Source organism: Prionailurus viverrinus, chromosome D4, assembly GCF_022837055.1.
Source record: "Prionailurus viverrinus isolate Anna chromosome D4, UM_Priviv_1.0, whole genome shotgun sequence".
NCBI lineage: Eukaryota > Metazoa > Chordata > Mammalia > Carnivora > Felidae > Prionailurus > Prionailurus viverrinus.
The window spans coordinates 19,659,672-19,686,256 of NC_062573.1; the positions used below are offsets into that span (position 1 = coordinate 19,659,672).

The following is a 26,585-nucleotide window of genomic DNA, read 5'->3' on the forward strand; positions in this document are numbered from 1 at the left end:
TGCTACTCAGTCCTCATTTTCCCTTTGGGTTCTGATTTATCCAAATTTCTGTTTTCTGTGTTTTATGCTCTTTTAAGTGTCTTAAAAACTCTCCTCTGTGGAAGGGATAAGGAGGACAAAGAAAGTTGAGAACCAAATTTTTAGAACGAGTTTTGGACAAATGATCTGTGAGCCTTTCTTCTCCTAACCCTGGTGAAGGCAGATCGTATAAATCAGCTGAGTTTAACAATCAGTGATGTTGGTTTTAATTTACTCTTCTAGTTTTCATGACTATTAATTTTTCCTTTGATTTATAATAGTGTAGCTCAAAGAATATGTTAATGATAATAATAATTACTGGTGTAAGATAGTTGGTGGCAGTAGTTTAAAATAACTATGCTCGGGGCGCCTGGGTGGCGCAGTCGGTTAAGCGTCCGACTTCAGCCAGGTCACGATCTCGCGGCCCGTGAGTTCGAGCCCCGCGTCAGGCTCTGGGCTAATGGCTCAGAGCCTGGAGCCTGTTTCCGATTCTGTGTCTCCCTCTCTCTCTGCCCCTCCCCCGTTCATGCTCTGTCTCTCTCTGTCCCAAAAATAAATAAATGTTGAAAAAAAAAATTAAAAAAAAAAAATAAAAAAAAAAATAAAATAACTATGCTCATAGATTCAGGGTCCCCAGATGACATTTATTCATTAGTACTTCCTCCTTCTCGAGCTTCATATAGCACTTTGATTCACATTTTTGGTGGAAAACCTTCCCTCCATAAAATTCCCCCAATTGATGATAAATATCTGATGTAGAAATATTAACTTTAAAACTCCCAGCTCATACCTCACCTTACTATTACCTTTGCTTTCCATACCTGTGTAGACTCAGTGGCTTGAATTAGCTCTCCTGTACATGCACTGAAAGACAACACTGTTATTATTCCCACATTTCTTATCTGTAAATGATCTACAACAGATGCACATAAACACATGTGAAAAAAATTCTTTATTAATTTCTCACATTTCATTACAAAATGTATGTTGCAAACAACTTGAATAACCTACTGGTGTGTTTTGTTGTTTTTTAAACCCTTGGCTTCAAGAACTCAGAATCTCCCTCTCTCCTATCAAGTATTGGGAAACACTGATTATTGGAGTCAACAGGTTCTCATTTTGCTATTTATCTTCTCTCAAGCTCTGAAAAAAAAATGTCCTCTGTATAAATTAAACAAAAAAATGTTGTAAATTCTATGTCATTACAGTCAACAGAATTATAATAATGCATCCAAAATGTGCGGCCACAAAATATCAGGTATATGTTTGAAAAAAGAAAAAAATGACATTCTAGCCTTGTTAAAAGGATAATGGTCCCATATTTTTATTAACAGGTTAGCAAAACAAAATCCAATGGATTACAATATTTACATGTTATTTGAAAAATAAAGTAGTGATAAAAGCATGTCACAATTATTTTCTGTTTTTTTTTCCTTTTTCTTTCTTTCTTTCCTTTTTTTTGCTTGATTTTTTTTGTTTTTTGTTTTTGTTTTTGTTTTTGTTTTTGTTTTTTTGTTTTTTTTTTTGTTTTTTTGTTTTTTTGTTTTTTTTTGGTAACCATACAAACACCCAATCCAGGTATGGAACTGTTTAATACATTTGAAATGAGGCCAATTAAAAACAAATATGGACACAAAATGTTATCTTTGTCTAGATCACACTTTCCCCATTGTCTGGTTTCCACATGATGGCCCCCATCCCTAAAAAAAAAAAAATTAAATTAAAAGAAACTCCCTACAAATAAAACTTTTTAACAGCAAGAAAATAAAAGAAGAACATGCTTTTCAAGTAAGCACCTATTCCACAAATGCAATATCTTTCCATGGATTTTATTTGAAGCTGTGTGGGACACTGTCATCTCAGGATTCCCTGCCCCTTTCTTCCCTCCCCCTCCCAAACCCTTCCAAGTAAAAACAAAAAACAAAAAACAAAAAAACAAAACATGAAAACCAAAGGACTCACACACACACATACACACGAGCACACACACATCCAAGCACACACGCACACAGGCTTCTATAACCTAGGCTTCAAGGAAAGTTCTTTTCTACTTTTTGGAATGAAACCCTTTGTTCACCATCAGAACATATTATAAATGTAGATTTAGATTTAGTCTAAGCTGCTCCCTCCTGAAAAAGCTAATATTGGGAAACAGAGCAGCTGGCAGCTACATTAAAAAAAAAAAAAAAAAAAAAAAGTAGTTCTCCAGGCTCCTTATAGGATATAAGTATTTCTTGTCCACTCACCAAAGGGATGGGATTCTAGCATATCCCCTTGTTCCACAAAATAAATGAAAAAAACCCTCCCCCAAAACACAATGCAAACAAAAACAGAACACAGATTTTTAAATCACACACAAAAGCCAGCCCATCCTAACAGAAATTATTTGTGTGAGACGGATAATGTGTTAATTGACAAGCAACAAAAGGGTGAAGAGGACTTCCTCGTCTGGCCCACAAGCTGCATAGCTGTGCCGAAAAGTTTGGTTCTTTAGTTAAATTAAGGGGAAAAAAAAGTTAACTTCTTTGTTATTTCCATGTTTAAAATAAAGACATTCCTATTCACAAAAAACTAAATCTCCCTTACCCCCAAATTAAAACAACAACACGCACATAAAAAACAATTTATGTGAAAACTGAATTGTGCTGTGTTTGTAACACTCAAATTGATAGAAAATAAACATGTGGCAAACAAAACTCCACAGTCACCGTAAAATTAGCTCACATGAATCTACCAAATTCTAAATTATAGTTGAACACTAATAAACAGCTTACCTGGAATAAAGGATGACAATTCACAAACAGTTATCTAATAATTAAAGTCTGTTTCTTTTTTTTGTTTTGTTTTTTACTAAAATAATTAAAAAAATCACAGTATTTTAAGAAATAAAACCCACGTGGGGATTTTAAGCACAATTTGTGTTCCTTTCTTTAAAACTCTCTTTTTTTTTTCTCCATTCACCGTCTTGCCCAGCAGTTCTCTCTACATTTAACCACAACGACGACAGGTAGTACTGACAAATGCAGAGAATTCCCTTGGTTAAGTTTGAGGTACTAGGAAACAGGTGACTGTTTTATGCAAAGCAGTTTTTTTGTTTTCTGTTTTTGTTTTTTTGTGTTTTTTTTTGTTTGTTTGTTTGTTTTTTCCCAAAGCGGCTGCAGTTAGGTCTTGAAAAAGCTTAAGGTATTAAAACTAGAAAAACGCACCGAAAGATGTGCGTCAAAAAGTTGTTCCCCTAAGAGAAGTCTTGTACTGTCACGGAGCTTCTGTTTCCACATCCTGTCCAAGACCACCACAGAGCACACCGTGTGCATGGGAGGTGCTTCCATATTCCGCAACAAATGACACTTCCATGATGAAGATCCGGAAGAAAAGGTGTAGTGATGGAAAAGGAGCCACATATTCCAACCATTTAAATAACTTTAATTTACATACTCACTCACACAGGTACCAGTGCTTTGAAAATAGATTGTTCAGTCCTAAAAAGCAGCTTTGTTCTGTCTTCTTTTCTGTCCCCGCCCTTCTCAGCCCAAGCTGGCCCTCCCCACTTTCTCATCACGGTTCAAGTACGGTTTGATTAAGAAGTTCACCAAACGCTTATTCTTTTTTGGCCTCTGCATTCTCCAGGAGAGATTTGTCAGCAGCTACTACACAGATGGCTACTGTTTCACTCTTTAGGGAAAAGTCTATCCCGATTGCCTCATCATCTTCCTTTTCCTCTATAGAGGGCATCTTAATACTGTCCTCCACACTCTCCTTCAGGTGGATTTCTTCTCTGCTCACCTGCTTGGTGTCATTCAACGCCCTGGAGAAACAGTGATGGTAGAGATGGATGAGTATGCCTTTTTTCCTAATTAAACAAAAAAGTCCTTATTTCCCTGATCCTAAAAAGACCTTGGGGTTTCCTTTGCATAAATGCCATGAACATATGAGTAAATTCTGAGTGATTTATCCTTTGCTACATGTTATGCTTAGGTCATGTATTTCAGCATCTTATTAAAGATGTGAACCTACAAAAATAGCCATTATTATACTCTGTTTTGATTATACCATGCCTTGTGTCCACATTAACATAATTATTTTATGTTCCCTCTTCTACTGGGTGATAGGTCATAACTGGTAGTAATAGCAAGAACTGTCTTATGCTCAAACTCCTCTGTGTAACCCATAAGCTTGGAGATTGGCTATATTTATGAAGACTAAAAGAGCAACTCAGGTAAAGATTTAATGGATGGATCCAGAAACAAATCATAAAAAACAAACAAAAAGTAAAAACCCAAAGATGGAACCCATGTCTAGGGAAACTTAGTTAGGTTCTCTGAAGTTTAGATGCTTGGGGTTTCAGGGGCATTTTCTACTCAGGAACTGACTCCTGGGTTCTCTCTGTCTGGCAGACTAAGAGTGCCTCATCTAGGGGACGGTTTTATGTTCAAAGATCTTACAAGTGTTTTATGTATATGCTCCCACCTACCTGGGAGGCAGGCAGAAGCTGGCTCTGTCCCCGAGGCAGAGCATTGAAGGCACCAAGAGGTGCGAGGGAATGTTCAAGGCCACTCAGGGAATGAGTCATCACAGAGGCAGGAACAGAAGCCAGATCTTTTGACCCCGGTCCACGCTCTATCAGAGAATGTCAGGCTAATGAAAGCTGAAGGGACACTGGCTGGAGAACGCTAAACTTCCACGCGAGGGCTTGAGTGGGATTTGTCTTTCGTAAAGATGATTTTTCCTCATTTGAGTTGTGTCTGGGTGACCATTGAAAAAACCAACAGAAAAGAAGAAACCTAGTTCCTGATGGCTGCCTCTCCTCCCAAGCCCAGAAATAAAGTGTGACACAGAGGGAAGGACCTACGGATTGTCAGGGGGACCAAAAACAAAACAAAACAAAACAAACAAAAAACAAAAAAACAGAACCTGCTCTCCCTGCCACTTCTCACTTTGGGCAAAGGCATCTTGGGACGGCTCAACTTACATGCCGTGTCTGAGCACGTGCCTTTCCCACTCAGAGCCCTGTGAGAACGCCCGTCCGCAAAATTCACATGGAAAACGCTTCTCAGTGTTAATAGCAGCCCCATGGTCAGCAAATCTCATCAGATCTGTGAGGAGAAAGCAGAAGTGTTACCTGTGTGCTGTGGGAGGAAGCAGAAGAGGGAAGTCAACATTCATTAGGAAACCTCCTTTCTTTCCTACTTTCACCCGTAAAACCCTCCATGAAGGCAATTTCCAGATTCCTTACTCTTAGTTCTCCTACTGGCTTCTCACGTCAGGGCATTTCTTGGATAGCCGTCAAGAGCAGCTCCTGGGTCCCAGGCCCCCAGCGGCCCTGTTCCTCCTCACTGCCTCATCACAAATAGTCTGGGTCTTTCTGGCCCGAAGAACCCCTTCTGTCCATTCCAACAGCGTCTCGGCAGTTTTTTCTATCGAATCTCTTCCTTCTAGGATGCTCTACCAGTGCCTCGCTATTTAGCACCTATTCATTTTCTATTTGACACAGGTTTATCTTTGCTCACTAAAAAGAATATAGAGAGGCACTGGACCAGGTTACGCGTAGCAGACCTCAGGGTTTCGATGCGTTCCAAGTAGAGCTGAGGGCTCACGACTTGTGCTCATCTGTCACGGATGTCATAATCAACACCTCACAGGGTGGCAACGAGCACTGAATGAGATCTGCGAGCAAAGAAGCTAGCGTGAACAAGAATCCTGGGAAGCGGGGAGGCCAGTTTGTAAAAGTATGTCCTGAGCTAGTGAGGGCCCCTGGCTGGCTGCCTGACATCTACTCCTCAATTGGTGGTACTCATGAATGTGGGGGTATAGACATTTCTGGAAGGTCTGTTGCAAACATCAAATACTGACGGTCGTTTTGTTTTCTCCATGGCGCTGGGCACATGTTAGGGGTCTGATCAATGTGGATTGGCTGGCTAATTGTTTACAGACCACTCCTCCTGGCAAACTCAAAGATGAGAGCTCACGTGGCCTTTGTGTTCTCCCGAGTCCTAAGCCCATATGTCTTTCATTACACCACAGAGAGCCAATCTCCTTGTGGATAATAAACAGCAGGGCCGAGACGGTCCTGCAGCCACGCAGCAGAGTGAGGGCAGCATACAGGGAAATGTCCATCATCTCTACATATCTGATCACCCTATGCTTGTACATACAAGATGCTACAGGAAGATGTCCTCTGGTTGAAACACTTCATCTAATAAAATCCTCAGGATGATGTTAACAGGATAGGTGTCTCTGTGCTGCCTTAATCTTTAGCACAAAACGCTATGTGAATGGGCCAGTTTTAACAAAAGATGAAACATTTTCTCACAAATTAAGAAGATCACCACACAAGCCATTAAAAATAATTGCACAGACTATCTTCCTTGATTCTTTTCATTGGAAATGAGACAGCACCATCTGCTCTGCGCATTAATTCCTTAGCAGGGATTATCTTGGGCAAGAAATCAACAGAATGCCTTCCTGACTCCTCCCAACTGCATAATGAGAGGGGGGTGGGGAGGATTCTGCTTGGGTTAATTTTGATTTCTTCATGCCTGGTTTCTTCTCTTTCAAATTCCCTCTGAGCTTCCTAGGCAGGACCTGCGACATGGCCACGGTCAGTCTTCTATTTCCCGTGTTGGAAAGGGCGCTGGGAATGGGGTGGCTACAAGGACATGAGCCCCCTGCACTGAGAGTGCCTGATGAAAGTCTACACTTGCCAACGAGGGGCATGCTCCTGGCACATTTGCTCCTTTACCCTTAGGAAACATGAAACCAGTCATCTATTCTTTCCAATGGCTCATGCTGTTTCATCCTCAAAGGAGGAGGCCAGTCATTACCTGTCACACATCAAATAGCTCTCCATCAGCCCTGAGAGCTGCACTAAAGCCACCTCCCGCTCTACTCCTAGAAGACAGACCGTCTGGCAAAAACTCCCCGAGGCTATTGTGTGCCATTTCTTCTCATTGGCAAGAATATACCTAGATGGTGGAGAATGGATTCAAAGGAGATGAGACAAAGGAGGCTGTTCTTTCAAGGATCGGAGAGGGGGATGGGGAGGGTTAGGCTTGTAATTCTCATTAACATTACTAGAAGTTACTCATGTAAATCCCCTACCCTCAGAGAGAGGAATACATGCCCCCCCACCATGTGGTTACGGCTCATGAATGTGGATACTACACTTTCCAGTGAGAAGTGATCAGACACCATGAAATTCTTTACAGTCAAACCGAACTGGTCTGTCGCCCCAGTGCCCACGCAAAGGGGGCGGCCAAGCCAGGCAAGGAAGGAAATTTGCCTGGTGCCCCACGCACCTAACTGCCATCTATTTTTCTAATTTGCTATGCTTTCATTCTGGAGGAGTCACAGGGAGGGGAAGACTAAAAGGGCTTCTTGCCTCTGCAACACTTGTAACCTCTAAAATCGTATGTGCTCAGCCTTAGAGATGAAAACAAGCCATAGTAACCAACAAGGAATAACTTATTTCCTAAACAACAGCAGGGCACAGAGCACCATGAAGCAAAAGGAGCCTCTGTCCCCCCTGTCAAAAGCATCCTCTTCTGGAGAACTCTGCTAACAGTGCACAGACGTTAAAGAATTCATCACTAAGAACATATTTGTGAAATGTTAAAAAAAAAAAAAAGGAAAAGAAAATTAGAAACCATGCTTCCTCAGATCACAGCCATTTCCCTTGCAAGAAATGGATCACTAAGGCATCTACTAATACCAGTCGTAACTTTACAAGCGCAATCAACCTACGTGGTAGGGTGTTTTATTTGTCCACTCATTTTTCAGGTTGACCATGGGTACGGGGGCTTTGAAGAGCGGGCAGTCCCTGCTGTTGTCTTCACTGGGACTTCAGGGGCCCGAATGGACCCCCACACTGCAAACCTGTGGTCCCCTGCTACGGTTGTCATGGTGGGGATGGAGTGGAAGAGGGGCTGGGCAGGAAAGAGAACAGGGAGGAGAACCTCCAAGCGAAATGGCCACCAAAGAGGCATTTGGAGGCCTGCAGACCTACGGGGTAAGGAGGGGAGACAATGACATTCTGCAGACGTGCACCTCGGAGGGAGGCCCTAAGGGGATTCAGGTCTAGGTTCCCTTCAGTGAAGAACATCCTACTGCTCAAAGTGTTCGAGAAATGAGATGTAGTGTAAAGAGATCTTGGCTTTGGAGCCAGAAGACCTAAATTCGGCTTCCAATATATATGTTTTTCCTTTGAACAAACTCTTAAATTTTCTGGGACTGTATGTCCCCCTTTGCAAAATGATAATACATGACATGGCAGGGCTATCATCGATGAGGTGGTTACTATGCTTCAGGAACTGCGCTGGTGTCTTGTACATCATCTCATTTAAGCTCTCCACATCTCTAGGAGGTAGGTGATATTATTATTGTCAGTAATGAACGCAGATGGGATAAAACGATTTACCCAAAGCCATAGAGCTAGTTAATAGCACAACTGGGAGCCAAATTCAGGCAGGCCAACTGCAGAACCCTCTACATGATATCAGATTAAAGAAAATACTGGACGTGGCACATAAGGATGCTCCATGCTGATAACCTCATCCCATTCTTATCGTCACTGGGATGGTATCTATCCTGTGTATTTCTCATGTTTGTTATCCAGGTGCTTTTGATGAATCCCTAATAACTACACTAACACATCTGAAACCCACAGTCTTATATGCACCCTCTGGGGATTTCCACAATATTCTATGTTGAACAATACAGAAAACCAACTCTAGATCATATAAATGTAGGCCTACATTTTTTTTTGAATGGCTATATAGATATACTTTTGAAAAGCTTTATCTTGAGAATAATCCTGGACTCAGAGGAAATTGGAAAAAGAGTACACAAATCCCATGAAAGCTTGCTTTGTGAACACACGGCTGAATGAAAACTGTCGCTCCCTTTCTCTCTCTTTACAAGGTGTTAAGGGCCAGGCAGAGGGACTTCCGGAGAGGGCTCAGGGTTCGAGTTCTTTGCAGCCTCCCCCACCACACAGCAGTGGCTGCCCTAGCAGCAGGAATTTTACGTAAGCGCTCAATGGGAAGTTCACTTACATTCCTCGTAATAAAACGTTAAGCTCATTTACATTTACGGTGTCCTCTATGTTACTGTCTGCCCATCCTTATTGTGAAGCTTCCCCAGACACCAGTGGTCCTTATTAAAAACAAATCACCACCATATATTTTTTAACAAACATATAGCTATAGTTAGAAAATGTCTGTTTTCCTTGAAGTTTCTATGGCTGGTAATAGTTTACAAAGACATGGCCCCTGACATGTTTCTTAAGTCAGTCTGTTCTGCTACTTAACTAAGAAGGATCATTCCTTCTGCTCCTCCTACAACAACCTTCTGCCTCCCTTCTGTCTCACCATGGACGTGCTAGATGCCATCTGGGCCTCCGAGGGCAGGGCTGAGACTAACCTCTGTCATCAGCCTTGCTGTTCATTTCTTCTTCCTTGTCCTCGTCATCACTGCTGGAGCTCTCCATCTTTTCCTTCATCTGTTCCAGCTGATCCAAGTTAACCCGTCCAACCAGCTCAAAGTTACGGCTCACCTGAAAAAGGCCCAAACAAATGATAGAATAATGAACCACAGACTGAACAGGGTTCTCCCTGGGGGAGAGATCTTTCCAACATCATCTTCCAATGACCGTGTTTTTGGAATCAGGACAGTACAACACCAATGCCTTGGAGACCCTTTTCTTCACTTTGACTATTCCAGAGGCGGGTCTGTCCTTTACCCCACATTCCAACATTTTTAAAGGAACACTGGACCTTCCTTACTAGATTTAGTATAAAATGTGAGCTACAGTCAACAGGAAATCAAAGTATCACAAAGCCTGGGGTACAGAGTAGGTGTCCAATGATACCTTTTGAGTTGATTTCAAAGGTGTAACTTTTTTGAACTACCTAAGTTTCAAACACCTCTGGAGGAGAAGAGGCTCTGGAAGGCTCCTGAAAACTTAGCATGAGAGTCACAACCTTCTTCCCCACAGTCTTATAAGCCTGGAGGTCTGGGGGCTACCCCAGCTTAGGCCAGATAACAACTATCCAACTCCTAACTCCAGTAAATGGAAAACAATACTGTCACTGTTAGTGTTACTGTTTTCAAAGCTGACCATAACGTGTAGATTGAAGCTGGGACTACCTGAGAAGAATCTAGACGAGTAACTCCTAAAAGCCCTTTAAGTGTTAACTATGGCTGATTTTTGTTTATGTAAAACATGGTTAGAATAATGTGGGAATCCAAACTTTCTTCCAAACAACACCCAAGGGAAATAAAAATCCACACTAAAAAAACTTTATAATGATGTTACGTTTAGGGTTCTTACGTCAACAGTAGCACAAAATTTACCTTCTTGACTAATCTATTTTCAGAGTTTCTCCAGTTTGTATGCATATAATTATCAGGAATGACAGGTTAGCACGGGACTCAAGCCAACAGTATGTCTCAAGTCATTCAACTGCGATGGGCTATTCCTCTGTGGAAGGTGCCGTGCTCCCCCTGTTGGGGGCCGGGGGAGGGACCCACAGAGATGAGTGAGACCCTGTCCTGGCCTCCAGAGGCTCACAGTTTAGTTGGGGAGGGAAGGCAGACATCATTCATTAGATTTCAAGGTAGATTTCAAGAGCTGCTACAGAAGAGACAGAGCATATTGAGGGCACAGGAGAGGAAAGGGAGAATTTACAAGATAATCCCAAAATACTCTCTGGGACCAGACTGGAACAAAGATTTGCTGAGCACCACCAATTCCATATGCCTGGCAGATGGGAACATCATCATCAACTGTGACAAATGCGAGAGAAAAAGACTCAGAGTAGCAGGGCCAATAGACAGTCCTGTGAAAAGACTTAATATTGCCCCAACAACATCCTGTAGAAGGTAGGCAGCGTGCAAAAGGAGGAAGAAAACTCAGGATAAACACACTTTTAAAGTGACAGGAATAATAAATTGATCCGACTTGAATAATGCAATCCATGAAATCGGTTGACAGTGGACTTTGCCAACAGCCCAACATGAGGGAGAAAAGAAGTTTCTGTTGCTCTCATTGCTAAACGCTCAGGGACGGCAAGAGCTTGCTTTGCTCATCTGCAGAATTAATTAAAATGAAAAGTTAATGGACTAAGGTGAGAGGGAGGAAGAGTCACGTTCAGAATCTTTAGTGCTCTTTCTCGCTAACAGTTCACGGTAACTGTCTTCAAGGGACTTCTGCTTGCAGCACCTTCCTACCTGGGATGTATCTACCACGCCTCACTCCGACAGACCCACAAGGACTTTTATTTCTTTGTATGACATAAAACCAAAAAAGAAGAGCAGAAGGAGAATGAGGTTTGAAGTCTGACAGACCTGACTTCGAGTTCACAGTTTGCCATTAACCACGAGACTGTGGGGAAGTTACTCAAGGTACATCCTCAGTGTCCTCGTTTGTTAAAGGGGGTCAGCCCAGTACCTAAAACATAATAGTTCCCCAAAATGTAGTTTCCTTCTCCTTTCTGGGAACATGGCCTTTTCCAATTTTGGCTTTTGGAAACACTTATAACAAGCATCGTAAATGAATATTTATGAAGTTATGTTTAGCCACAAAGTCTACGTTTTAACCAAATAGCATTTATGACAAATATTTGAATAAAAGTTTTCTGGGTTGCCAGTTTTTCAGGAAAAGGAGGCAAGGTTCCAATTTACCTAACTTTGAAATATGTGTAAAGTAACATATCCTTATGTGACCAAAATTTTCTTTTCTTTTTTTGTTTTCATAAACGTTTATTTACTTTTGAGAGAGAGACAGAGAGAGGGAGGAAGAGTGCGAGCAGGGCAGAGGCAGAGAGAGAGAGGGACAGAGGATCTGATGCGGGTTGACAGCAGCGGTCTGACGCGGGGCTTGAACTCATGAACCATGAGATCATGACCTGAGCTGAAGTCGGATGCTCAACCGACTGAGCCACCCAGGTGCCTCAAGCGTAGCCTTTTCTGACCACCTTCCTCCGCTTTGCACCTCTAGCCCGGGCAACTGCAGGTGTGTGTGAAGGGCATGAGGGTGGGCGTTGCCAGGAAATGAAAATAAGGAAGCCAAGATAAGATAGGTCAAAAAGAATCCTCAAATGTCTCCTTTAATCAGGTCATTTATCCGTTCAGTCATTTGTTCGTTCCTTCAACAAGGACCCCACGTATGCCAGGCCCCATGCTAGATGGAGAAGCCCCTGCTTCTCAGGGAACTCATGACAGAAGGAGATCTGTCACAAAACCAAATGTTATGTTTTTCTTTTCCTCCTTCTGGGTTTTTCTGAGGACTGTATTTGCCCATTTTCCCATCACCATCATCCCTCCACCGGAAAACTGTTAACATGTTGGAGTCTGCACAATTTTAAAAGAGTACATGACATTTTCACGGTATGACGTTCATCCGGGGCTAACCCGGGATTTATTTGTCCTGAAGCTTTCTAAAATCTTTGTTAGGCAATTAAAAGATTTCAAAGTGAAAACTCAAAATTTTGCTATTTAACTAGAAGATTTTAAAGTAAAAACCCTTTATGATGTTGGGTTCTCCCTAAACTTTAAATTCCCAAATCAGCCATCCGATATTAATACAACAGGAAGACTCCTTGATGCATTAAAAATGTCTTTTAACTATTATTTGGAATTTTAATTACTTCTCAAAGATGTTAGTGCTTTATCATATTCATTTTTTAAAAATACCGTGGTTTTTAAAATGGAGGTATAGCTAACACCCAATATTACAGTAGTTTTGGGTGTACAATGAGGTGATTGGTTTATACATTAGGCTACGGTCACCACCATGGTAGATACGTCCAATCAGTCCACGTCGCCATTACAACACCACTGGCTCTAGTCCCCACGCTGCGCCTCTCATCCCCGTGACTCATTCATAATTGGAGGCCTGTATTTCCTATTCCCCTTCACCCGTTTTGCCCCTCCCACCACCCCCTTCCTTCTGGCAACCCTCAGTTTGTTCTCTGTACTTATGGGTCTGTTTCTTTGTTTATTAGTTCGTTTTCTAGATTCCACATTTGGTACCTGTCTTTCTCTGACTTATTTCACTTAGCATCATACCCACCAGGTCATCCTTGCTGCAGTTTTGAGCCACCGTCTCTCACCTGGAACACTGCAAGCCCCCTCCCTCCCTCCTCGGTGCTTTCCCGGCATCCCGTCTTGCATCTATTTTCCCGTGTGGTCTGAGAGATTAAAAATAAATATGTAAGTCTACTCATGTCAGTTTCCGCTTGCCCGGAGGACAAAATCTCAACTTCTCACTGTAGTTGGAAATGGCCAGCTATCTCCTCACCGGGCCCACCTTCTCCAGACCACCTGAACCGCCACCATCCTGAACTTACTGATGTTCCCGGACTACGCCATGCTCTGGACTTTCTGCCTCTTCCTGCACAGGCCACTTTCTCTGTCTGAAGTTCTCTCTACCTGCTTCTGTCACTAGGGGACTCCTCCGTCTTCTAGCCCTGCTTCCGTGTCACTACACCTGGGGGATCCTCCCTAAACTCCTCCTTGGTTGAATGTCCTGGCTGCATGCTTCCACAGCACCCCTCCTCCCCTTTTATAACTCCTCCCGCTCAGTGGTTAACTATTTATGGCCTGAGCCTCCCCCACTGAACTGTAAGCTCATGCGGACAGACAGACAGACACTCTGTGCATCTCTTTCACAGCTGGATCTCCACGGCTGGTGCAGTGTCTGCATTAGAGGGGGTGCTGCTCTCTCCTGCCTACAGTACTTCTTCGTTTTAATTTACTATGTCTTTCTTTCCTAAAAGCACGCATGAAGAATAACTGGAAAATAGAAAAAGCTTCAGGTCCAACTATCTATACATATAACTGTTAATGAGTTATTGTATTTCTGTATTCCTGTTCTCTATGCATAGTTATTTAATTGCTGTAATCATGTTAAAACCTACAAGTGTGTATCCTGCTTTCTTTTATGCTTGGCATGGTATAAATACCATTAATAATCATTTTCAATCACTATAACCAACTGAATGTACTACACCTTACTTGACTCCCCCCATATGAGTTCACCTTTGCCTCTTGGCTTTTCACTATTAAAAATGCAGCAAGCCATCTTACTGTATATAAATCTTTCTTTCATGTTTAGCTTTCACTTTATGGGCTAAATTTCCAGATGTGAAATCAACTCAAAAGCCATGGACTTTACTGAAGTTCCAACAGATTTCTAGGTTGGCTTCTGAAGTGATCATACCAGTAAGTTACTTTCCGGACCTAGAGATTGCGCATATGCAGAGGACATACTGAGGGAAATTCACTTCTTTCTCTGGAGGTGCCAAGAAATTGACTGTCTTGTCTCCCAAAAGGCCCACAAGAGAGGGAGAAAGACCAAGGGTAAGAGTTCGAGATTTAGAACCTGGTTCCTTGAAGCCTTTGGAAGGCAAAAGAAACCATACATGTGTTTGAAGATGGGCTTGTTCAAATACATAATCCCTCAGACTGTAAAACTATATATAGATCCTTATATCCGTGAAAGTTATTTGCGATTGCCCATGAATCCAAAGTCCCCTGTGCAGGCCACTAGCCCTTAAGAATGTGAGACGAACTGCCAACAACCAGCAGAACCTTTACCCGTTAACACTGGAGTGTGCTGACGCTGTAAGCCCTTCCGTGCTCGCGCCTCGTATTCAAGCTTTGCAACTATGTTTGTCTGTCTGTTGTTTTTTTAACCATTCAGCAAAATGAATGAATTTCCCTAGGTATGAAGGAATTTCCATATTCGAGGCTTATTCTAAGGGGAGAAGTATTGTATGATTTACAAATATTACAAGTTGAACATGCATTTTCTTTTTTTTTTTTTTTTAAATTTTTTTTTTTCAACGTTTATTTATTTTTGGGACAGAGAGAGACAGAGCATGAACGGGGGAGGGGCAGAGAGAGAGGGAGACACAGAATCGGAAACAGGCTCCAGGCTCTGAGCCATCAGCCCAGAGCCCGACGCGGGGCTAGAACTCACGGACCGCGAGATCGTGACCTGGCTGAAGTCGGACGCTTAACCGACTGCGCCACCCAGGCGCCCCTGAACATGCATTTTCATGCTGTCCTATGGTGACAAACCCAGTCTTACAGGCAAGACTGATATAAACTTGCTGGTTAACGAAAGAATGAAATCAGACACCCTTGTCTTCAGATTACTTCGCAGACATTAAATGGGGGAGATCGCGATGAAGAAAAAAATCCCTTAATGTTTCCAGAGTTCCCCCTCCTTCTCACTTAACATTTGTACCTTCAAAAGGGACAAGCTGTCAGGATGTTCACGTCACCTAACACTGCATGTTCATGTTACGAAGAAAGGCCAAAGTGAACATTTTTATTTCTAGAAGAAGTGACACCAGAGAGCACGGGAAAGCTGCCTCTTACACGAGAAATGCCCATCTCAGTCCCATACCAAGGATGCGTAGAGCTGCAAAGATTTTAAAGGCCTTACAGCATGGTGGGCAAACTTTGTGCAGAGCGCCCGATAAGCAAGTATTCCAAGCTTTCTGGACCATGTAGTTTCTGTCACAACTACTCAACTGCCGCTGGGGCTTGAAAGCAACCACAGACAATACAGAAATGGATGAGCATGGCTGTGTTCCAATGAAACTGTATTTACAGGCACTGGAATTTGAAACTCATATAATTTCATGTGTCATGAAATACTACTCTCTTGATTTTTTTTCAGTCATTTAAAAATATCAGAACCATTCTTAGCTGGTGGGCCATATAAACACAGGCAGTGGGCCAGATTTGATCTATGGTCTAGAGTTTGCCAACCTCTGACTTATAATAGCAGGTGGTCTAGGGGTGCCTGGGTGGCTCAGTCGATTAAGCCTCTGACTTTGGCTCAGGTCATGATCTCACAGTTCGTGAGTTCGAGCCCCATGTTGGGCTCTGTGCTGACAGCTCGGAGCCTGGAGCCTACTTCACATTCTGTGTGTCTCTCTCTGCTCCTCCTCCACTTGTGCTCTCTCTTTCAAAAATAAATAAATAAACATTAAAAAATAATAATAATATCAGGTGGTCTACCCAGCGATCTCTGCCTATCTTTGAAAGTCAGAACGAGAATGAAATCAGTAGGAGAAAGGGTCAGCACAGCATTGTCTCTGCGATTTCTTATAGGAAGATGGTCAAAGGTGCAGGTAAAAATCTTGAATTCAGAGCATTTCGATCAGAGCTCCCGTAAAAGCTTCTAGAAGGGACATTCAGCTAAGTATATTAAAGTTCTACAGAAGAGAAGCCATGACACCATATTTGCTTTGCTCCGTGCTGCCCTCCTATTTTGTAGACACCTCTATCAAGCACAAATCATGCTGGCTTGTGGTTCTTTACTTAAGCTTGTGTTACCTCCTTGCTTATAAATTCTTCCAGGGTAGCAACCATTTCTTATTTAGCTTTAAATAAGCGCAGAGTTTAAGGTCGGTCATCGAGTTGACACACAATAAATGTTATTTGAATGTACTGGTAACATAAAAACCATGGGAAACCATAAAGTATAAATAACCTCATAATACTGTACCCAATGATAAAAATTTGCTGGCTAATAAGACTAGACATTTTCTAAAAGATTTTGTTCAATTCTTAACAAATATCTATTACATACTAAAAATTAATCCAGGTGTTTTCACATGTATCCCTTAAACCCTTATGACCACTCTGAGAGAGATGTGTTACCTTCCATATTTGTAGATGAGGAAAGCAACACTAAACAAGTTAAGTGATAAAGCCAGGATTGGAACTCATATCTTCAGATGCCATGGCTCCAGCTTTCCCCATTATAATGCAAATCACCTAGAGAAATGCAAAATTAGCACCCCCCCCCCCGCCCCAGATACCGACTGAACATAAGAGGAAGGCAGAAAAAGGTACTGTGACTTTATAATGTTTCAAAACTTGATGGGATAGAGGAGTAGAGTCTTTTGAGAATTTTTTTCAAAATAAAAACCTTTCTAAGAACAATAAGAAGAAAGGACAGAAAAGTACCCAGGAGGGTATGGAGCACAGAGGTCAAGGAGAATATCTACTTTCTTTTGTAATCACTGAGTCAGAAGCAGAAAAGATGCTTCTGCCAGACTTAGCTCAGCAAAAGCCCAGACAAAACGAAGTTATTTGGAAAATCTCAGGATAACTGCAGTCACAGGTACTGAAAAAGCCAAGTAAGAAGCATCATTAAGAAAGTCAAAGAACTTTGTTGCTGGCCAAACGAGCTGTTGCCAATCTACTACACTTAAAATCTAGGGAGGAAAGATGCGGTCAGTGCTGCCACATTTTGCTTACATGAACAAGCAGGATACTTAAAATTTCCTACTTGAAAAGCGATTTCATATATTGGTTTATTTAGCAAACAGCTACCAGATACTTTATTGTATGCAGGGAACCATGACTAGATTTGGGAAGAAAAGACAAATAAGTAATGCGGTTTCCATTTCAAGAATGTTGCATCCAATGGCAAGACAAAGACTTGTTAAGAGTTAAGTGTAAGTTGAGGCAGATTGAAATAGGTTCCTTAACCAAGAACAGTCTCATGCGGCCTCGGAAGCAGGAACAATGAACCCTGAAGAGTTTAGTGGACAGTTTCAAAATTTACAGGCAGAGAACCTCTTCAACTGCCTACTTGAAAAATAACATGTGTGGTTCTGCGAGGCACATCCCTCTGAAAAACAGTCACACCTCTTGCTCATCTACTTCTGATTTCTCAGTCTTCCAAAGTCCCTGAAAGAAGCAGGGTCTGTAGCTGACAAACCAAGAAGCAAGACGAAGCAGAGTTGAAATGACATGATCTTTTAGAGAAACATTCGCCTTGCACAAATCCTCAGTCGATCAAGACAAAGCTGCTGGTACTAAGTTTTGAAATTAAATACGATCCAGAAAAAAGTGTGGCCAAAGGTGTGTTGTAGAATTTGGGAAGGTTTTCCTTTGGTTTTGTTTCTTCTCCTTTCCTTTGTGGAACACAAATGCTCTGTGTGACTTTTTTGCCACCATGGATTTCACTAGTCCAGAAAGCTGAACGATTTTATTGGCGAAACTAAAATGTTGGGGATTCCTCCCGAGCTTAATGTTCTGCTGCTTCCCCTAGACTGGCAAAAAGTAAGAGGAAGAGATACGAGTTCCTTAGAGTTCGGCCGCCTGAGGCTCCATTTGTATAAAAAATTAAAAACATTTCAGAGTAAATTCAATTAGTGAATGTGTATTGCCTGAATAGACTATCCTTCTAAATTTAATATAGCGAACATGACAATTTTATGAGCTAACCAAGTTAGAGATAATATATTTTTATGTTCCTTAAACTAGCAAAGAGACTTCAGAATCATAAAGAACACTAACAAGGTACTGCATATACTTAAACTTTCTTTAAAAAATGTTTTTTAAATGGGAGAAGAGCAAGGTATTTTTTTTTCATGACTTCATGGTTCTTAAAAATGTCGTCTTCATTTTTCACCAGCATTACTGATGAATGGCACTACTGATACGGGACTTCATTTTGTGTGTGTGTGTGTGTGTGTGTGTGTGTGTGTGAGTGAGAGAGAGGGGGAGGGAGGGAAGGACTGAAGGAGGGAGGGACTGAAATCATAGAAATCACAGAACAGACCTACTGAGATTGGAAAAATAGAGCTGAAGGATGAAAAAACAGAATTTCAAATAGCCTCCTAGACTGTTTACTTTAGATTCCAAGAGATTGCAAGTGAGTCTTTGTTCACAGGCGCAAAGATTAAGGTCTAGAAAGGCAAGATGCTGTGTGTCACGTGAAAAATGAGGGTGCTGTCATATGTCTTCTACTTCACCTTGGCTTCTGAGGATAAACATGGCAGTGTACAGCCAGTGCACTTGGGAGTCTGGTTCTTAAATGGAATGGTTTATTTGACTTCAAGGATCCTTCCTGCTGTACCAGTATTCTGTCTAGTCCATGAATGATAGATACAGTGTGACAACTTTAGAGACACTCCTTGAGGTCTATGGGTTTTTTGCAGGCAGAATTCCGAACTCCAGGTTTGGACGTCCAGTCCTAATGAACAAAGTCCTTTGGCTGCAAATACATCCTACAGTCTCTTAGTTTCTTCCATAGATTCTCCCCACCACACAAAAATCACCTAAAGCTATCAGTGGAAGAATATGATGAGCAATGCACTCAACACACAGTCTTACTGGGGGAAAAAAAGTAAACCTTAATTTAGAACCAATTGCTAAAGTCTACTGCATGCTTTATTTTTGGTGGTTAGCACAATAATCTTGATCTCCAGCATCTTGTAGATCTATCTGTTCCCAGGATCAAGTTTATAAAGATGTAAAAGCCTGTAGGACATTAACATTTACTGAGGATCTATTATATGTGTCAGGTCTTGGGAAACTTGAATCTTTCAGGTAGGAAGAATTTTGATTTAATTTTTGTGTTGGGAGTGACATAAGGGTCAACGATCATAATTTACTCACCATAAAACTCATCTGTTTTAAATAGTTTAGGGAGTCTTAGTAAATTCATGCGTTTATGCAACCCCCACCACAATCTGGCTTAAGAATTCTATCTCCCTGAGAAGTTCCCTAATCACTTCTGCAACCATCTCCCAACCTCCAGCCCCAAGCAACCTCTGATCTGCTTTGACTCCATAGTTTGCCTTTTCTAGAAACTTCATATAAATGGAATCATATAACATGTGATCTTTCATGTCTGGATCCTTTCCACTTAACATGACGTTGTTGAGATTCATCCATGTTGTTCTGTGTCTCAGTAGATTCATTTCTTTTTATAGACAAGTAGTATCCCGTTGTATGGATATGGCACATTTGTTTATCCATCCACTTTATGTGGAAGTAGATTTGCTGGATCAGATGGTTAAGTGTCTGTTAAACTTTTAATATATTTTTTATTTTTATGATTTTTTAATGTTTATTTTTGAGAGAGAGAGAGAGACAGAGCATGGGCAGGGAAGGGGCAGAGAAAGAGGAGACACAGAATCCGAAGCAGGCCCTAGGCTCTGAGCTGTCAGCACAGAGCCCATTGCAGGGCTCGAACTCACAAGCTGTGAGATCCTGACCAGAGCTGAAGTCGGATGCCCAACCGACTGTGCCACCCAGACACCCAGTGTCTGTTTAACTTTTAAACAAATTGCCAAAGTGCTCCAAAGTGAATATGCCATTTTACATTCCAACCAGTGCTATATGAGATTTCTGGTTTCTCCACGACTTTGCCAACACTTTGGCACTATCGGTCTTTTTTTTTTTTTAAAGTCTGCTTATTTTGAGAGAGAGAGAGAGAGAGCGAGAGTTGGGGGGGACAGAGAGAGAGAGAGACAGAGAGAGAGAGAGAGAATCCCAAGCAGGCTCTGAGCTATCAGCACAGAGCCTGATGTGGGGCTTGATCTCACAAACCCTGAGACCATGACCTGACTGGAAACCAAGAGCTGGATGCTTAACCAACTGAGCCACCCAGGCATCCCTGGCACTATCAGTCTTAATTTTGGCCATTCTTGTGGGTAGGTAGTGGTATCTTACTGTTGTTCTCATCTGCATTTCCCTAATGAAGAATCTTACTCAGTGTCTTTTCATGGGATCATTTGCCATTTGTATATCCTCACAGGTTAAGTGTCTATTCAAATTTTTTTCTAATTCTTAATTGAATTATTACCTTCTTACTATTGAGTTATAAAAGTTCTTTGTGTATTTTGGTTAAAATCCTTTGCCAGAAAGCGACTTTGCAATTTGCTTCCAATCTGTTTCTTGCCTTTTTGTTTTCTTAATAGTGTCTCTGAAGAGCAAAAATTTACGTTTGATGATGTCTAATTTACCGATTTTTTTTTCTTTCAATGTCCATAGCTTTTGTATAATATCTAAGAAAATTTCCCCTAACCCAAGGGAGATTTTCTACCTTTTTTCTCCCAGAAGTTTTATAGTTTCAGTTCATACATGGAAGTCTATGATCCATTTTGATTTAATTTTTGTGTTGGGAGTGACATAAGGGTCAACGATCATTGTTTTGTATGTGGAAATCCAACTATTCAAGCACTGTTTGTTGAAGAACCATCTTTTCCTTATTACTTTGGTACCTTTGATAAAAACCAACTGACCACACAGATGAGGATTTATTTCTGGACTTCTGGCATCACTGATGCTCCTGAGTATTGTAGCTTTAAGGTTAAGTTTTGAAATCAGGAAGGGCGAAGTCTTCCAATTTTGTTCTTCTTCCGCACTGTTCAGGCTATTCTAGGTCCTTTGCATTTACATTTTAGTATCAGTTTGTCAGTTTCTATCAAAGAAAAGAGATTTTGACAGAGATTACATTGAATCAGTAGATCGATTTGGGAAGAGTTGCCGATACAGAGTCCTCTAATCCAGGAATACGGTACATATTGCATTAACTTACTTCTTTTATTTCTCTCAACAGCATTTTGTAATTTTCAGTGTGCAGCTTTCATAGTTCTTGTGTTGAATTTATTCTTAAACATATTCTTTCTGAGGTTATTGTAAACAAAATTGATCTTTTTAAAATTTCATTTTCAGATTTCCATTACTGGTATGTAGACGTGGAATTGATTTTTAAATATTTACCTTATATCCTACAACTCTGCTAAACTAAGTTAATATTCTTAGCAGCTTTTTAAATAGATTACTTTGGATTTTCTACGTACAAAGATCACATTGTCTGTGAACAAGAGTGGTTTCATTTCTTCCTTTCCAATTCTTGAATTTCTTGTTCTTGCCTTATGGTCCTTGTCTTTTGTATTTGAATTATTAGCAAACTCCCCTTCAGTACGCTGTACATTGACACTCTTATACTCCTTCCATAAATGCTGACGTCACCACAATGAATGACCACTTTTCCCCAGTGTATGTCACTGCCTACCAGTCGAAACTTCAGTTTCAGCAGCACTGCTATCCTGCTTTATAAAAGCATCGTGAAAATACAATATCACAGACCATTTCTAGGATGCAAGGTATAATTAGTGAGTTTAAAATACATTTTAGTTCTTCGGGAATAGAAGTGCCTTTCTGGTGGGTACCACAGCTCAGCTCCTGAGAGGAGCACGCCGGCTCTCCAGTGCGGGGAGAGCAGGACTGAACCTACACAACTTCTGGGAAAGGGAAAACGATTCCTATGTGGAAATCGGAGAAGAGACACAGAACCGAAGTGACTGGCTGCAGTTGTACAGTAAATAGTGGAGACGAGATTCAAACTCACATCTGTGTGGTTCCAAAGGCTCTAAATTGGGCCCCTCTTTTCCAGAGCAGCCCATTTCCCCGATGGGTACCCGGAAGGCCCAACCTTCCGCGTCTGCTCGGGAAGCCTCTGGTTCCACATCTGCATGGTTCTAACCTTCTCACCGGTGACTCACAGCAAGTGTGTAACCACCAGAGAAGAATTTATCTTCCGGGTCTGCTCTCTCCCAAAATACCAGCCCAAAGGCCTGAACGCTATAATAAAAAGATCTGAGGTGGTGACATAAATAAGATCCATGTGCATAAATGTAGAGAGCTGGGTTTGAAATGGGTGAGTTTTCCTTTTGAGTTTGGGGGGCAGAAATGCCCAGGAAGTTTGAATAAGGAAGGACATGAAAAAGTTTTTCAGTGAGGGCCATTCAGGCTTTTCTTCTCTGCTTTCGTTTTTGGGCAGACACTTTACAGAATGAACGCATTCCAAAGCGGAAAAGTGACCATGAAACCGTTACATTGTGGGTCGGGGACAGAGCTCAGACTTCTTTCTCAACACCCCACAGAAAAATTCTGACCCTCGGGTGCGGATGATTCAGACTAACATCTTGATAACGTGGGCTTGTAAGGTCAGAGAAGAGGAGGACACAGATCACAGAAAAAGGAAACTCTCAAAAGCGATCCTCATTGCGCCTTAAGTAAACACTCCCTTGATCTGTTGGATGTGTTGGTTAATTAGAAAACATTCCAATAGGCTTTTTTTCGTGAAACAAATACAAATCTTACCTCCTCTGCACTCTGGGCAATACACAAAACCAGAAGCAATGCTCTCAGTTCCCAAATGTGCCAAATAAGCCCTTTGAAGCTGTCCTATAGGATTCTGCCTTCTGATCAGAAGACCTCTGAAGAGACGTTTTTCACAAACCCCTTATTTTAGGTCTTGTACGGATTTGTTCTTTATCAATCCTCCTCCCCAAATAAAACATGTATTTTACGGCCCTTAGAGCGTTCAGACACGAATAGGAATGCCTTGGAAAATCTCTGTAGTTAGCAAAATACTGGAAACAGCCTACATGGTTGAGGGACAAGGTGGCACGGCCACCAGGACAGGGGCCAGCAACCATAGCGCAGGCCGCCGCTTACTTCCAGAAATACAGTTTTACTGGAACCAGGCCATCACGCCCATTCACTTCTGTCTTGTCTGTTGCTGCTTTTTTGCTACAAGGGCAGAGTTGAGGAGTTGCCACTAAGACCATCTGGCTCGTGAAGCCTAAAATATTTACTATTGGTCCTTTACAGAAAAAGTTGGTCAGCTCCTGTGACGATACGTTTAAAATAATACGGAAAAATGATTCCTGTTAGGTCGTCAAGAAAAAAAAATGTGACGAGCACACGACATTTCATGTTATGGTGTGGCCGGGAGGATGCGCAACAAAGGAAGGTGGGCGGCAAAGAGACAGAAAATGTTACGCGGTTGGATCTGGGTGGTAGCGTGAGGGGTGATTTTCCTTGTCCCCATCTATGTGTTCCAATTCTCTAAAATGACCCTGTATTTCTTTCATCCTAGCAAAAACACCGAACCTCACCTTAAACATTATTTTGGCTCAAGTCACACGGGGGGTGTGACTAAACTCGGCTCTGTCTCCTTGCCAGGCGCCCTCCCCACCTCCCACGTATGCTGAGGGGCGGGGGCAGGAAGGGCAGGTACCTTATGCTCTTCCCGAAGGTGGCTGTCCAGCTCCTCCGTGTGCTTGGTCTCGTAGTAGCAGAGCTGGCACTTGTAAGGTTTCAGTTCATTGTGCTTTTCTATGTGTTGCTGGAGGCTCTCGTCACTGGAGCAGGTGAAGGTACACTTATCACAGCGGAAAACTACTCCCTGCAAGTATTTTGACAGTTTGGAACGGCACACCTCAATGGGGACGACGCGCTCTTCTGTGGAAACAAATTGAACGGAAAGGGGGACATTTTTACTGATGGGAAAGTAAGCACGTGCTCTTTCTTTGGAATATAGGAAAAAACGCACCCAGTTTTGCTGCTTCGCGTGGGTCCGTGTCTGTGAACTCACATGCGCGCTCCCTCAATTCCCCAAACAGCACCTTCCTCTGGCACAAGTAGGTGGTGTTGTTTTTTTAATGTTTACTTATTTTTGAGAGAGAGAGAGAGAGAGAGAGCACACACACACACACACACACACACACACACACACACGAGCAAGTGGGGGAGGGGCTGAGAGGGAGACACCGAGTCCAAAGCAGGCTCCAGGCTCTGAGCTGTTGGCACAGCCCGATGTGGGGCTTGAACCCGTGAACCGTGAGACCATGACCTGAGCTGAAGTCACACGTTCAACCGACTGACCCACCCAGGCGCCCCGTGTGGCCAAAAGCTCTGCGTACTTAACACCCAGAATGATCTTTACAGAGAGGTGGGCAGGCTGGAAGGTGCTCACTAACTCCTGCATGGAGGTGGTCAAAGGAGGGGAGAAGAACAGAAGTGGCTGCCATTTTTACCAACATAAATGATTACTGACAGCAACCACGAGCACAACCCAGTTCCTTAGCAAGGGCTATTTAGGCTGGACCTACAGATGTCTCTAAGCAGGAAGAAGACAGATGGCCCCCGAGTACCTCTGTGCCGCCTCTGTGCACCTTCCAGGCAACTCTACTAGGCTGGAGTTACTCCTGTTTTTGCAAATTAGTAAAGCGAGGAACAGGGCTCTTGAGTAACTTTCCAGAGGTCGCAAATGTTGCCATTGGCCCAGCTGAGATCTGCATCCCTGCCTGTCCAACTGCAAATCCTTTATGTCCTACCATTTCCAAATTCCACTCCTGTTTCCCCTTCCAAGACGTTCTCAAGGAGACTGTTTTCCTTGTCCTGAAACCAAGGGGATCTCTAATCTAAAAACAAATCTAAAAACAAAGGACCTGTACATTTTCATTCACTAAAACTCCAGCTCTAACTACGGAAGAGCTCACAAATGAAATGGCTGCAGGCAACATGCAGGGGGAGGTGGGGGCGGCGTGGGAGATAGGGAGGATTTGTGCCTTTTCAGACAATCTGTAATCTGATTGTCACAAGGGAAAAAATAAAAGAGAGAGAGGATTTGGGTGCTTTTCCCATTAACATACCAAATGCTGTAGGGCTGGAAATGCGTGCGCTTGTTTATTTTGCACTCTCTCACCCTTGTGTTTAACTGCTCAAATTAAATTTCACACCAGTCTGCCCAGAGTATCGGTGCACGCGCCAGATATCCATAACTGGGATAAAATTAAAATCTGTGCTATTTATGCAGGGATCAAATATAGCGTGTGTTTTCATGCTGTGTCTGGATTTCAGAAGACTCTGAAAGTTTACAAATGGACGCACACAACATATACTTATATTATTTAGAAACAGCAATGTATTATTAAGTCAAGAAAGCGTGATTTCTTCTCAGCGTCACTGAGTAGCTGTGTGCTTCCAGAGCATCAGTGTTTTGTGCACTGATGCGATTCTCCCTGTGAGCCCTCCCTCCCTTTGTTGCTGGCCTGCATTGACCCCCGGGGAATTTTCCCCACCCAAGGCCATGCCTTAGTCTCCACTACCACATTCTCACTGCAGGGCGGTCATTGCCTTGGGAGTCCTTGAATACAGCGATTAATTGGGCAGCAAAAAGCTGGCCAAAGGAAGCGTGGAAGGTGATGTCTGCTGCTCACTCCCCAGAGCTCTAATGCATATGTTATTTTCCCTATACAAAGAGTCAGTCGCTTATTTAGAAATATAAATATTTTTAAACCAAACTAGAGCAGACAGCTAAGAAACACATGATTATAATGTAATCCACACATTTTCTTAGAATAGCAAATGTTGAACAGTCTTCTAACCATTCAGTTCCATGATTTGGTGTAATCGGGGGGAAAAAATGCTCGGGCATGAGCCAGCCAGAGCCTTAAGAAAGCCCATGCTATGATGTTCTAGTCCTTGAGTCCAGGGTTTCTCGGTAGTAGCGCTACTGACATTTTGAGGCCAAATAAGTCTTTACTGTGGGGGCTGGACTATGCATTGTAGAATAGTTATCAGCATCCCTGGCCTCTACCTACCATATGCCAGCACGCCCCCACTTCCCCGGAAGTGACGATCAAAAATGCCTCCAGACAAACGCACCCTGAGGAGGCAAGATGGACTCCGGTCGGTCGAGCACCGCTGCTCTTACACAAAGTGTTGAGCATCACCTCCAGCTGCTCTGGGTTAAGACACGCGTGGACAAAAACCATGAGGAAGCTGGTGCTCACGGCAAGAGATAGGGGTACAGGCTCAACCCCTGGGACCAGCTCCCACGCCTCAGGAGCTCATGGGAAGTGCGGATACAAACTTTTCTGGCACCTTCCTTGAGAATGCATCCCCCTGCTCTGCTCTTCCTGTATTTTGTCATTTCTACTACGTCCACC

At 42.4% G+C, this 26,585-nt stretch overlaps 1 protein-coding gene across 9 annotated transcripts in view; it reads right to left on the reverse strand.

Annotated features, from left to right (window-relative positions):
- Positions 1 to 952: 952 nt before the first annotated feature.
- ZNF462 (zinc finger protein 462) overlaps positions 953 to 26,585 on the reverse strand; it is a 145,015-nt gene continuing 119,382 nt past the window's right edge. For 7 of the 9 annotated variants that reach the window (XM_047829384.1, XM_047829394.1, XM_047829389.1 and 4 more), the window contains 4 exons: positions 23,870 to 24,093; positions 9,436 to 9,568; positions 4,988 to 5,111; positions 953 to 3,823 (listed from right to left, as the gene is read on the reverse strand). In XM_047829384.1, the coding sequence (XP_047685340.1) occupies positions 3,616 to 3,823; positions 4,988 to 5,111; positions 9,436 to 9,568; positions 23,870 to 24,093 (689 nt within the window). In that variant the 3' untranslated portion in view covers positions 953 to 3,615. Of the gene's footprint in view, positions 3,824 to 4,489; positions 4,761 to 4,987; positions 5,112 to 9,435; positions 9,569 to 23,869; positions 24,094 to 26,585 lie in introns of those variants that run through there. The other 2 variants (XR_007146152.1, XM_047829388.1) reach the window with 2 other exon arrangements.